Source organism: Capricornis sumatraensis, chromosome 4 (assembly GCF_032405125.1).
Source record: "Capricornis sumatraensis isolate serow.1 chromosome 4, serow.2, whole genome shotgun sequence".
Taxonomy (NCBI): domain Eukaryota; kingdom Metazoa; phylum Chordata; class Mammalia; order Artiodactyla; family Bovidae; genus Capricornis; species Capricornis sumatraensis.
Window position 1 is genome coordinate 164,056,501 of NC_091072.1, and position 13,445 is coordinate 164,069,945.

A 13,445-nucleotide genomic window follows, 5' to 3' on the forward strand; every position below is an offset into this window, starting at 1 on the left:
GAGGCCTAGGAGTCCCCACACCCCCAGCACAGCCCCCAGGGTCCCCACCCTGCTGCGCGGCCCTCGCCCTTCGCACGGACCCCCCCCCCCACCCCGGGACCCCAGACAGTCCCCTTCGCCCTCGCCGGCCCTGAGCGTCCCGGCCCCCGCCTCCGGCTCAGCCCCCTGCCACCCCCGCTTCCCTCCCGGCTCAGGCCCCCTCCCCCCGCCGCCCCCGCCCCCGGGGAAGGCAGGCGCCGAGCGGAGCCGGGGCCGATGCAGCTGAGCCGCGCCGCCGCCGCCGCCGCCGCTGCCGCCCCTGCGGAGCCCTCGGAGCCGCTGTCCCCGGCGCCGGCCCCGGCCCCGGCTCCCCCCGGCCCCCTCCCGCGCAGCGCGGCCGACGGGGCTCCGGTGGGGGGCCGGGGGGGGCCGGGGCGCGGCGAGGAGCCCCGGGGCGCCCAGCTCCCGGCCGCTAGCGGCCCCGGCCCGGGCGCGGGGATGGACGGCCCCGGGGCCAGCGCCGTGATCGTGCGCGTCGGCATCCCAGACCTGCAGCAAACGGTGAGCCTCGCGCCCGGGTCCCGGCGGCACCCTCGCCCCGCTCTCGCGGCCCCCCACCCGCGCTCCGCGAGCCGTGCGCCGGAGACCCCGGCCCCGGCCACTCGCCCCTCCCCCGCCGCCTCCACCCGGACCCTCCCCGCGGCCGGGCGGGGGCGGGGCCCGGGGAAGCACCGCCCCCGGGGCGAGGCCTCGCGAGCGGGGCGCGGAGGCGGGGGTCCGCGGCCTCCGCTCCCTCGGCGGGACGCGGGCGGCGCCCCGGGCCTGCGTGCCCCGCGCTGGCCGGGCGGCCGGATCGGCTCACGACCGCGCTCCGCTGCAGAAGTGCCTGCGCCTGGACCCGGCCGCGCCCGTTTGGGCCGCCAAGCAGCGCGTGCTCTGCGCCCTCAACCACAGCCTCCAGGACGCGCTCAACTACGGGCTCTTCCAGCCGCCCTCCCGGGGCCGCGCCGGCAAGTTCCTGGACGAGGAGCGGCTTCTGCAGGAATACCCGCCCAACCTGGACACGCCCCTGCCCTACCTGGAGGTGAGCAGCGGCCGGGGACAGGCAGAGCCCCCGAGCTCCAGAGGGCGCGGCAGCGAGGGGCACGAACGCGGGGAGTTAGTGCGTACGGGGCGAGTGAGGAGTGAGCCGCGTGCAGGCGCGCGGTCAGCAGCACGTGCGGCGGGGTGTGAGCGGGCGTGACTGCCCAGAGCGCCGCGTGGAGTACGCCCGCCGCGGGCTGTGTGCACATGTGTGTCTCGTCTTCCTGCCGCCGCCCGTGCAGCTGTCCTAAGGACAGACTAAGCCTTCCTCGTTTGCTCACCTGTTCATGATGTAAAGGCTGTTGAGCACCCAGTGAGCAAGGGGACCGCATCCAGTTTGGAGGTGGGGGTGGCAAGTGCAATGGGCTTTGGAACAAGCGTCATGTCGCTGAGCTCAGCTGACTGGGTCTCCCTGGTGGCACAGGCAGGTAGGCACAGTTCTGTCCAGAGAGGGGCGTCTAGGAAAGTAGGCCTGGAACCTGGCCTTGGAAGAGGACTGAGGTTTCCAGGGAATCCTGGGAGTGGGGATGAGAAAGGAAGGGCACAGCAGGCAGAGGGCGTGCAGCACACCTGCCCTCGGTGCAGGTCGTGTCCATGGTGTGTGCATGGGCTGGAGAGGCCGGCGGCAGGAGCTTTGTTATGCGGCGATGAGCAGTGGGGCCCTGGCCACACAGCAGTGGGCAGTATGGGGTGATGAGCAGTGGGGCCCTGGCCACACAGCAGTGGGCAGGACTCCATTCCGTGCCTGCTTGCACTTACTCAGTCCAGGTGGGTGCCTTTTTCTGCCTTGTCTTTACCTGAGCAGTTTCGATACAAGAGGCGAGTTTATGCCCAGAACCTCATTGATGATAAGCAGTTTGCAAAGCTTCACACAAAGGTAAGGAGGCAGCCACAGTGAGGGTGCTCGAAGGCGGGCTTCTGCACTCTCTCCAGCCCCTCCCTGCCATGGCCCATGCTCCCCTAGCTCAGCCTTAGCTGGATTTTGTGATGTCAAAAATGTCCTTGAAAAATTCCCTTCTTGAGGCCTTCCCCCGTCCCCAGAACGGCCACCCCAGCCTGGTTGGGCTGGCCAGCTTTGGCTCAGTCTGCTTTGTCCTGTCATCAGGGACCCGGAGTGGGTGTTGGGGGTGACTAGAGGGCCGGATGCAGACTCCAGGCACCATGACTTTGGGGTGGTCGGTCTGGTGATGGGCTCCACTCAGGTCAGACTCTCGCTGACCCCTCTGGTGGGCCCCTGGCTATGGGGTGGAGTGCAGTAGGGTGCAGTGTCTTTGCGGGGGCGACGTGAGCAGATGTGGTTGTTGAGGGGAGCTGGGTTGGGGTGGGGAGAACAGGGCATCTGGGACTTAGTGGTCATCCAGTCCGAGGGACTTGAAATTAGGCATCTCATTATTTTTTTTTCTTGGGAGGAACTATTATTATCCCACTTCATAGATGAAGATACTGAGTCCCAGAGAATTTAAGTGACTTGCTTACACCTCTGCATCCAGAGATGTTGGGGTTGAACCCAGATCTTCCGACTCTGGGGCCCTATTCCTAGGCCTACCTGTGGGGTATTTACTCCTGGGTACTGTTGCTAGGAGGGTCTGACCCCACATGCTCTTTGGGGGTCACCTCCCTGCCTCCTCTGAATGTAGGAGGGGCAGGGTAGGTACCCTGGCCCTTCCCATAGGCAGACTCCCCGAGTTCCCACCCCAGGCTCCCGTGGGCATTTGCTTGCTGGACACTTCATTGACAGTCTCTGGGGCCTACGAGAGGGGTCTGCACATTCACCCCTGTGCCCCGGTGACCCCCTTGTGACCCTGGAGTCTCTGGCCAGACCCCTCTGCTGCCTTGGTTCCGTGGCTGGGCAGAGACTCCCTCACTGGTCTTGGCATAACCCTTTACCCTGGACTCCTCCCAGAGTTACCTCTCTTCTAAAGCTGACCTCAGTGACCCGCAGGACACCAATGACTCTTGACCTTCAGTGAGTCTCACTTGAGTTTAGGATGAGTTTCAACTCCGTGCCACAGCCCCGTGTTTCCTGCCTGGTCTCCGGCCGGCCCCCAGCTCCACACTAAGCCTCCCGCCCCTCATGCCGGTGGGGCCGAGGTCTTTCCGCTCTGAGCATCCTTCCTCCCATCCCGTCGTCCTAACCCGCCAGAGGGCGTGCCCTCGCGTGGGGCTGTCCCCACGGCACCTGTCCTCTTTCTGATGCGTTTTGCCTCTGGAGGGGCCTCAGGCCGGGGCGCCCTGCCTGCTGCAGGCAGCACTGCAGCAGCAGCGGGAGCTTAGTGAGGCTTTGCTGACAGCACTGGGGTGCGACTGGGTGAGTGAAGGAGCTGCAGTCAGAAGCACCCTGCAGGAGGGGCACCGGCGAGAGCAGAGGGCCCTGGAGCTGGGCCCTGTCGCAGGCTGAGCTCGCGAGGGAGACGCGCCGGAGGAGGAGCATGCTGCCCTGGGAGCGGGGTGCGCGCTGCCCCTGGCCGGCTCCTGCCCACGCGGCTTCAGGCTTTTCCAGGCTGGACAGCTTGGGGCATCAGGGCCAGGGAGAGAGGCCAGGGCAGAGGCTGAGGCTGAGGGAAGGCCTCAGTTAGCTGGGCTGGGAGGGCGGGGAAGGGCCCAGTGGAGCTGGGACTGGGGCCGCAGTGGAAGTGTATGGTCAGGGTACCGTGGGAAAGGGAGAAGGTCGTGGTGTGGGCTGGCAGGTCCGACTGAGGGGCGCGGCAGTTCCCTGGGTGACGTGGGTGATGGCCAGAGGATTGTCAAGTGTGGGCTGATCAGGATGGCTGGCTGTTCCAGGCGAACCTGAAGAAGTTTATGGAATACGTCCAGCTGCACAGCACGGACAAGGTGGCCCGCCTGCTGGACAAGGGGCTGGACCCCAATTTCCACGATCCTGACTCAGGAGGTGAGAAGCAGATGAGAGAGGGGCACGGTCTGGGAATGGCCAGGACTGTGACCTCCGCCTGTCCCTTGAACCCAGAGTGTCCGCTGAGCCTGGCCGCCCAGCTGGACGATGCCACCGACCTGCTGAAGGTGCTGAAGAACGGCGGCGCTCACCTGGACTTCCGCACGCGAGACGGGCTCACGGCTGTGCACTGCGCCACGCGCCAGCGGAACGCGGCCGCCTTGACGGTCAGTGCAGGCCCGGCCCTCGCCGGAGCGTCGTGTGACCCGGGAGCGGAGAGAGGCTGGCCTGGCATGAATACTGAGGTTCTTGCCCTCAGACCCTGCTGGACCTGGGTGCCTCACCGGACTACAAGGATAGCCGTGGTCTGACGCCCTTGTACCACAGCGCCCTGGGTGGGGGGGACGCCCTCTGCTGCGAGCTGCTCCTGCATGACCATGCTCAGCTGGGGACCACCGACGAGAACGGCTGGCAGGAAGTCCACCAGGTAGGCGGGGGCGCAGGGGCAGGGCCTCGGGGTCGGCCCGTGGGTCCGGGCTCCAGCAGCAACGCCCCTCCCCCAGGCCTGCCGCTTCGGGCACGTGCAGCACCTGGAGCACCTCCTGTTCTACGGAGCTGACATGGGGGCTCAGAATGCCTCTGGGAACACGGCCTTGCACATCTGTGCTCTCTACAACCAGGTCGGTCTGCATGTCTGCACACGCGTGTGCACACGGGTGAAGCTGTAAGTGACTACATGTGTGCGCATGTCTGACCCTGTGAGTCACACCACAGTTGCGTGTTCCGCCTCCTGCGGTGAGCCGGGTGGCCTTGCAGTCTGTGTGCTGTCGTTCCCCTGAACACGTGTGTCATACACGCGCACTATGTGCCTCTGGGCCTGCTGAGCCAGGACCTGCACACTTAGCCTGACCTGCTCGTGCACGTGCTACACGTGTGTGTGGTGCACGGGTCGCCGTGGGCCCCGTGTGTGCATGTGTTGCCCCAGCCGTGACCCCTCCTCCAATCTTCCCGCAGGAGAGCTGTGCCCGTGTCCTGCTTTTCCGTGGAGCCAACAAGGATATCCGCAATTACAACAGCCAGACGGCCTTCCAGGTTCGTGACTGTCTGCGGGAGCGCGCCTCTCCGTCTCTGCGTGGCTCGGGCTTTCTGGGCCTTGCTCTGCTCCCTGTAAAGCAGTGAGGGGGCTCTGGGCCCAGGGCCGTCCCAGGGTGAGGTGGAGGAAGGGAGCGAGCCAGGGCAGTGCCCAGGTCCTGTGAGGGGTGCTCACTGAGGACAGTTCCCTCGGTCCCCCTTCCAGGGAGAGGAGAGGAGGGTCAGAAGGCTCTGGGGCCAGGGGAGAACAGCTGTGGGCTGTGACTGTCCCGTCAGGGGCCTTCACGGGTCACGTGGGGGAACAGGCCTGGCCCGTGACTGTCCATTCAGGGGCCTTCACAGGTGATGTGGGGAGAGCAGGCATGTGGAGGGGCCATTCTGAGAATGGGCAGGGTGGCCAGTGTGTGCCAGCTTTAGCTCTGAAGTTCTTGTGTCCCAGGAGACCCCTCAGTCCCACACAGACTGGGGTGGTGGGTCAGACAGGGGCCAAGGTCTGAGCCTGGGGCCCCCGGCCGAGTCTGAGCCTGCTTGGGCGTTCAGGGAGCCCCAAGGGCTGAGGGGAGGCGAGTCCGTGCTGCTGAGCCTCCCTCCTCCCCACGCCCCCAGGTGGCCATCATAGCCGGGAACTTTGAGCTCGCGGAGGTCATCAAGACCCACAAAGATTCGGACGTTGGTGAGTTCTGCCCACCAAGGGCCCTGCCAGTGTGGATCTGTGGGGGTTGTCAGGGCCCAACAGGGCAAGAGGGAATGGGGTTGTTGCAAAGGAGCCCTGACCCCGAGCGTCTCTTCCAGCTCTCCCAGTAGCCCCGCGAGTGGGCCCTGCAGGGGTAGGGGGTGTGCTGAGCGCAGGGCCTCTGCAGGTGACAGAGGAGCAGCTGAGGGTCACGATTAGGTGAAGGCTGTGCATTGCGGTTAGTCAGGCCAGCGTGAAGGGTATGGTTGTAATTGTTCAGTTCAGCTCAGTCGCTCAGTCGTGTCCGACCCCTTGTGACCCCGTGGACTGCAGCACGCCAGGCCTCCCAGTCCATCACCAACTCCCGGAGTTTACCCAAACTCGCGTCCATTGAGTTGGTGGTGCCATCCAGCCGTCTCATCCTCTGCCGTCCCCTTCCCCTCCTGCCCTCAATCGTAATCATTACCCCTCTGGAGGCAGGGGTCAGCTTAGATTGGAAGCGGGGTTGGAGTTAGGTCAAGCTGTTTTCCTGTGAGGTCGTGCGGAGGGCCAGCGGGGGACACGTGGTAGAGGAGCGCCGCCGCAGACGCTCGGTGCTTCACGTCAGCCGGAAACATAAGGCACTTTGAGTGGCCCGCAGCAACCTTCCTTACACAACAGGACCACCTGTATGCCTGTGTGAAGGAGTCAGAGCGCAGTGGTAGGGATGCGTGTGGGGAAGGTGGCAGCCGTCTCGGGACAAGGGGCTCTGAGTGCTCAGCAGCCAGTGCTTCAGGGGGCCCAGCACGTGCCCCCAAGGGAACCCAGGAGCTGCTGTCTAGTCTGAACCTCAGGCCTCAGGGGCCACCCTCTCCCAGGGCAGCGTTGCCTGTGGGGCTGGCTGGGAAGCTGTCCTGCAAATCCTGAGGCTCCCCTCCCCATGTGGAGTGGCTGGGGGTGGGCCTCTCCTCCTGAAAAGAGTATTTTCTGGCCAGAGGCTGCCCCTTCCAGCCATGTGGCCGCAGAGTGAGCCCTGTCTCTGCTCCCTCTGTCCTGGGTGGACAAGGCTTTCTGCCCACGGCTCTCCTGGGAGCATAGACTCTCAGGCTTCCCTCTCTGTTGGGACTGCAGAATCTGATGCCTCCATTTTTACAAAGTTTAAAGTGAGAGTGGACAGCAAAGGGCTAAGGCTGGTCCCAGGGTCTGAGTCCTTGTTGGTTCTCATGTGAGGTTATGGGAGGTTATGGTTAGGACAAGGTCAAGTTCATGTTTAAGGAGTCTTTGGATATAGGCTCCCCTGAACAGGCCTGCCGGCAGTGAGGCTTGGTTGTGAGCCCCTCGTTTCCAAGCAGGGTCAGCGGTCTGTGACAGTGGGCAGACCCTGTGCCCTCCAGCAGCGGCAGCCGACGCGTGTTGAGCATGTGACTGAACCGATGAAATGGTGCCGACTTGCGGTCTGGGTTCTGCTTGGGAGAGAACCGTGGTGAAGCCTGGGGTCTGAACTGGGCTGGGAGGCAGAGCAGGGGCTCCAGTGATGGTCTGGCTGGGGCTGCTGCTTATTTTGGAGGAGGTCGCCAGCCTGGGACCAGCTCGGTTTCTGGATGTGTGGGGCTCTATCTGCTGCTTGTGATGCCACCTTGGGAAAGCGGCTTGGGACTTCTGTGCCTCAGTTTCCTTAGGTAAAATAAAGTCTTTTATGGTTCTTTACTCCTTCCCCCACTGACCTTAGGCAGCGTTCGATTCCATGGGTCTGGACTCTGGCAGGTAGCCTTGGTCCAGCTGGTTGGAGGGAGGGTGGGGGCTTGTCAGTGGTCCAGGCTGGGAGTCAGGAAGGCCTCCGCTGCCCCTCATCTTTGGACAGAGATGCTGGGGCCCCTGTGGTCGCCATTATCAGCTTCTGTCTTTCTGATCCAGGGTGCGCTCACCTGGCTGGGGTCAGGCATTTGTGGCTGAGCTGAGAGGCCACATCAGTTAGGCCCACTGTTGGCATCGGCTCTGCTCGCCACGCGCCCTTACCTGCTCAGATGTCACACATACACTCAGATGACAGCCAGCTGCGCCTGAGTTACAGGGGAGCACATTCTGAGCATTTGTGAGAACCCTCTCAACAAGCCCCCAGTGCGTGAGTGCTGTTAGTCCGCTTTTACAGAGGAGGAGGCCCCAGGCACAGAGGGTTAATAGCAGAGCCTGTCTTCAGACCGGAGCGATCCAGAGAGCCACCCTCGTTCCCCGCCCCTCCCCTCGGCACACGCTCCCTCTGGGCGTCAGAGGTTGTGTCTCACCTCAGCTTGGGGACCCAGGTGGGACCTGCACACAGAGGAGGAGCAGCAGGGAGGCTCTGCCCAGCCAGCCTTCCTTTCCCTCCAGCACGAAGCCGCCTGGAGGGCTCGTGTAGGCTGAGCCCTGTCGTCACTCTTCAGGGGACAGGTCACCTGGAAGCCTCTTGGCAGCCCCCCTGCCCCCCCCAGACTGACCCGCAAGAAGCAGGGACTCTGCCTGGGAGCAGCCGCCTCTGCTTCCCTCCCTGCTGCCTTGGGCTGCCTCTGGGTCCTCAGGCCCTCCTCCCAGCTCTGGTGCACACACTCTGAAGCACACTGCTCACTGACTTGTCCCAGACTGCTTTTGAAGAGTGCCCTAGGAAAGTGCGTCTCACTTTGTAGCGTACATTTGAGTCACCCAGGGATCTAGTTAAATGTAGATTCTGACTCAGAGGGTCTGGGTGGAGCCCGAGATTTCCTAAGGAGCTGGAGGTGAGGCTGCTGGTCTGCATAACCAGAGTCTAGAATAGGGCTTGGCAAACGATGTGCCCAGGCCAAATGCAGCCTTCTGTCTGTTATTTTAATCGAGGCTTTAAAATCAACATTTAAATTTCAGTTAAAATCAAATTCATGTAACATAAAATTAACTATTTTAAATTGAATAATTTAGTGGTAGTGAAGACAATCACAACCAACTCTATTGAATTCCATAAGATTTTCATCATCGCAGATGGAGACTCTGTGTATATTAAGCAATTATCCCACGTACCCTCTCCCTCAGCCCCTGTCAACATTAACATGCTTTCTGTCTATATAGATTTACCTCCTCTGGATACTCCATGTAAGTGGAATGACGCTTGTTGTTTGGCTTCCTTCAACAGACTGAAGCATGCTTTCCAACTTAGTCCATATTGTAGGAGGGATCACTACTTCAGTAGTTTTTATGGCTGAATAATATTCCACTGCTTGTGACATCTTGTGTATCCATTCACCCTTTGGTAAACATTTGAGTGGTTTCCACCCTTTGGCTATTGTGAATATTGTATATGGACATGTGTGAAATGTATTTGTTTGAATACTACTTTCAGTTATTTGGGGTACATACTTAGAGTAGAATTGCTGTGTCATATGATGATTCTATATTTAATTTTTTAAGGAACTGCTAAATTGTTTTTCACCATTTTACATTCCCACCAGAAATGCATGATGGTTCTAAATTCTTCAGATCCTCACCAATACTTGTTATTACCTTAATATATATATATATATATATATGGCCATTCTAGTCCAAGTGAAGAGCTATCTCATTGAGGTTTTGACTTGCATTTTGTTAACAGCTATTGGTGCATCTTTTCATGTGCTTATTGGATGTTTGTATATCTTCTTTGGAGAAATGTCAAGTTCTTTGATCATTTTAAAAATTGCCCATAGAATACATTAGAAAGTGTTCCTTCCTCTTCTATTTTTTTGGGAAGAATTTCAGAAGGATTTCGCTAATTCCTCTTTAAATGTTTGGTAGAATTCATTAGTGATGCCATCTGATGCTGGACTTTTCTTTGTTGGGAGATTTGTGATTACTGATCCCATCTCCTTGCTTTTTATAGGTCTGTTTAGATTTTCTATTTCTTCTTGAGACAGTTTTGGTGATTTGCGTTTTCCTAAAAATTTGTCCATCTTATCTAGTTCGTCTAATTTATTGGCATGCAGTTATTCGTAGTATCCGCTTGTATTCCTTTTTACTTGTATAACGTTAGGTAGCGACATTCCCATCTTCACTTCTGCTTTCAGTTGTCTGTGCCTCCCTTCTCTAGTTTTTCCCCTTAGTGTAGGTATGCATCTGTCAGCTTTATTGGTGTTTTTGAAGAAACAGATTTTGGTGCCACCGACCCCTCTGTGCTTCTAGTCTCTGATTTGTTCATCTCATGCCATCTCTGCTGTTTCCTTCCTTCGGGTTTGGTTCGCTTCTCTTTTTCTAGTTCCTTAAATAGGTTATTGATTTGAGACCCCCCCTTTTATTTTTGAGACTTCCCTTTTTAATGTAGGTGTTGCAGCTATAAATTTCCCTTTTAGTACCACTTTTGCTGCATCTCATAAGTTTTGGTATGTCGTATTTTTGTTTTTATTTTCTCAAAGTGTTTTCAATTTTTCTTATGATTTCTGTTTTGACATATTGGTTGTTTAAGCGTGTTGTTTAAGTTTTCACACACTTGGGCATTTTCCAGGTTTTTTTCCCCTGCTATTTATTTTGAGCTTCATTCCATTGTCTCTGCAGAGGACACTTTGTATAATCTCAGTCTTTTTGAATTTATTGAGACTTTTTTGGTGACCTCACAAATGATCTGTCCTGGAGAATGTTTCACGTGCACTTGAGAATGATGTGTATTCTGCTTTTGTTTTGTGGAGTGTCCTGTATATACCTGTTGGGTCTAAGTGGTTCAAGTCTTCTGTGTTCTAACTGGTCTTCTCTCCAGATGCTCTGTCCGTTATTGAAAGCAGGGTGTTGAAGTCCTAAATATTACTGTAGAACTGTCTATTTCTCCAAATATATCAGTGTTGGTTTCTATATATTCTGATGCTTTGTTATTTGTTACATACATGGTAATAATTGTTAATGTAGTTGACAGTTGACACTTTTATCAAATATAATGTCCTCTTTCTCTCTTAATACTTTCAAAGTCTATTTTGTCTGATATTAATGTAGCTACTTAGATCTCTTTTGGTCACTATTTACATGAGATATTTTTTTTATCCTTTTATTTTAAGCCTACTTGTGTCTTTGGGTCTAAAGTGACTCTTTTGTAAAAGCATATAGTGGGGTCATGTTTTAATCACCATCTGCTATTTAAATAAAGTTTTATTGGAACTCAGCCACACCCATTTGCTCATATATATTATTTGAGGCTGTTTTCACACTGCAGTGGCTGGGCTGAGTCCTTGCAACAGAGACTGAATGGCTTGCAAAGCCTGAAACGTTTACTGTCGGATTCTTTACAGATGTTTGCCAACCCCTGGTCTAGAATATCTCTTTCACAGTTTCTCTGGTGACGGTCAACTGCAAATAGTTCCATACAGCGGTAGTCTGCTGAGGTTTGTCACATGTGGCCGGTTTTTTGTCTCTCTGGAAGCCCGTGAGATGGGCAGTTCCAAGAGCAGATCTAAGCAGTCCCGAGACCTCATCTGGCTGGCAGGAAGGGCAGGCTTTTACCTCTGAAGCTAGGGTTAGAGGCAGCTTGGTATGTGACCCTGCCCTCTCCCACCCTTCCCAGCTTCAGTCATAGGGTGATCAACTGACCTGTTCTGCCTGGGACAGAGGCAGTCCCTGGGACAGAGGGTTTTACTTTTGAAATCTGGAGATACCAGGCAAACCGGGAGAAGCTGGTTCCCTAATCTGGCCGCCCGGAGTCTCACCTGTTCCCCCTCCCCCCACCCCAGTGCCATTCAGGGAAACCCCCAGCTACGCGAAGCGGCGGCGGCTGGCTGGCCCCAGCGCCCTGGCCTCGCCTCGGCCCCTGCAGCGCTCAGCCAGTGACATCAACCTGAAGGGCGAGGTGCAGCCGGCAGCGTCTCCTGGGCCTTCGCTGCGAAGCCTCCCCCACCAGCTGCTGCTCCAGCGACTGCAGGAGAGAGACCGGGACCGGGATGGGGACCAGCAGGACGGCGGCGGCCCTGCCACAGGCAGGGGCAGCCAGAGCAAGATCAGGTAGGAGGAGGCGGGCCTGAGGCAGGAGGGGCTGGCCTGGGGCGGGCGAGTGGCAGGGAGAGGCCTGCTCTCTGCAGAGGCCGGGCTCTGCAGGGATGAGCTGAGGCTTGGGTGGGGGCCACCCAGGGTGGGGAAGGGAAGATGGTGAGGTCCCCGGGCCTGGGGCAGGCTCCCCCACACTGAGCTTTATTTGCAGTCAGACTTGTGCTGAGGGCAGTGGGCAGCTGCAGGAGGGTGCTGGGAGGAGAGGGTCTGGTCAGACCTGTGGTTTAGAAAACTTCATGCCAGGGATGAGGACGAGGGCTGGGATGAGCCAGGGCTGGGTGAGCTGTGCTAAGAGGTTAGGGACTGGTGCGTCCTCTCCATGTGGGCTCCAAATCCATAGGTGGACCCCAACCGTGTTCCCAGAGGAGAGTTTTGGTGTTTCCCCAACCCTTCTGGCCTCCATGGTTCTCCTCTTTACCCTCACCATGAGTGCTGGGATCCTGAGAACCAAGGACTTGTCGTTCCCAGAACTTACAGCAAAAAGCCTGGGCTCGAGCCCCACTAGACTCTTGGGCTGGAAGCCCACTGAGCCGAGCAGTGGGAGTGAAAGGTGGTTACTGGCTCTACAGACAGACGGTTGGAGTCCAGCGCACTGCTTGCACCCGCTGCCTGTGTGGCCTTGGGCACATGAGCGAGCCACTCTGTGCCTGGGTTTCTCATCAGTTAGGCGTGATTGATCCTACCCAAAACATTGCCTTTGGGAAGCCTTCTGGAGCCTGGTAGTGAAGGCTCCCTACTTGGACCCCTGGCCCACAGCACAAGCCAGCACTGCTGATTAAGGCCCCTCCCCTCCCCACACCTTCAAGGAAGGAGCTGCAGTTGCCCCAGAGCCAGTCACATAGAAGGTGCTCCGGAGACATGTTGGATGAGAGAGTTACATAAATAGCACTTTGTTTCCTCAGTGACAGCTGGGCTGAGCAGCATAGTGTGTATCCTCTCACTTAACCTTGACCTTGTATGAGGCTGTGCTCTATTTCACAGATGAGGGTCCTCACACTCAGGTCGGGTAAGGCCACAGAGCTAGGGAGCAGCTTAACTTGCCCCCAGGTAGACCTGATTCCCAGACTTGCTGAGTGTGAGCGTTCAGCGGAGGGCTTGCGGGGCAACAGGAGCTTATAAAAGCCATTTCTTCCTCTGCTGCTGTCCCCGCCCATACAGCCTTGACCTGTGATGTCTTCTGTCTTTCTGTGTGCCTACCCAGACTGCAAGGCTATCTGTCCTGCCCCAAGGCACTTCAGTTCTCCCCCCCAAATTTTGCATAGCCCCGTGGCTAAAAGAACAAGCTTTGGGATGGTTCAGTTCTGCAGAGGCTGCTCCTGAGTTGGAGCTGTGTGGAAGCCCTGCTTTCATTTGGTTTTTGTATATTCACTCATCCTTTTAGCAAACACAAACTAAGACTTGCTCTGGGTGGGGCTGCAGCTGACTGCTCTGTGGGGAGAATAGGATTTTTATTACTCTTTTTTCAACAGACATTTAGTAGGTGCCTAGGGTGCCAACTGTGGTGGGGGCTAATAGCAGGGAGTTCTAAAAGTCTCAGGACACTGACAGCTGGGGCCCAGGGCTCAGAAGCAATTAAGTGGGGAGTGATCCAGGTAAGGGAGCCTCCCAGTGAGCGGCCAAGGCGGGGCTGAGGGAGTTTGGCGCACTCTGGAGGGAGAGGGCCTCAGTGGGACATCACCTTTGGTTGCAGGAGAGGAAGTGTCTTGAGTTTGAGCGGCTGTCGGTGGGGGTGGCATAGAGGTGGGG

The 13,445-nt window shown here is 57.7% G+C and overlaps 1 protein-coding gene across 1 annotated transcript in view; it reads left to right on the plus strand.

Annotated features, from left to right (window-relative positions):
• Nucleotides 1-255: 255 nt before the first annotated feature.
• The window catches only part of SHANK3 (SH3 and multiple ankyrin repeat domains 3), a 47,434-nt gene continuing 34,244 nt past the window's right edge, over nt 256-13,445 (plus strand). The window contains exons 1-10 of the mRNA XM_068970961.1: nt 256-540; nt 860-1,063; nt 1,868-1,939; nt 3,844-3,952; nt 4,028-4,179; nt 4,272-4,439; nt 4,516-4,632; nt 4,967-5,044; nt 5,651-5,717; nt 11,387-11,654. Of these exons, the coding sequence (XP_068827062.1) occupies nt 256-540; nt 860-1,063; nt 1,868-1,939; nt 3,844-3,952; nt 4,028-4,179; nt 4,272-4,439; nt 4,516-4,632; nt 4,967-5,044; nt 5,651-5,717; nt 11,387-11,654 (1,520 nt within the window). The remainder of the gene's footprint in view (nt 541-859; nt 1,064-1,867; nt 1,940-3,843; nt 3,953-4,027; nt 4,180-4,271; nt 4,440-4,515; nt 4,633-4,966; nt 5,045-5,650; nt 5,718-11,386; nt 11,655-13,445) is intronic.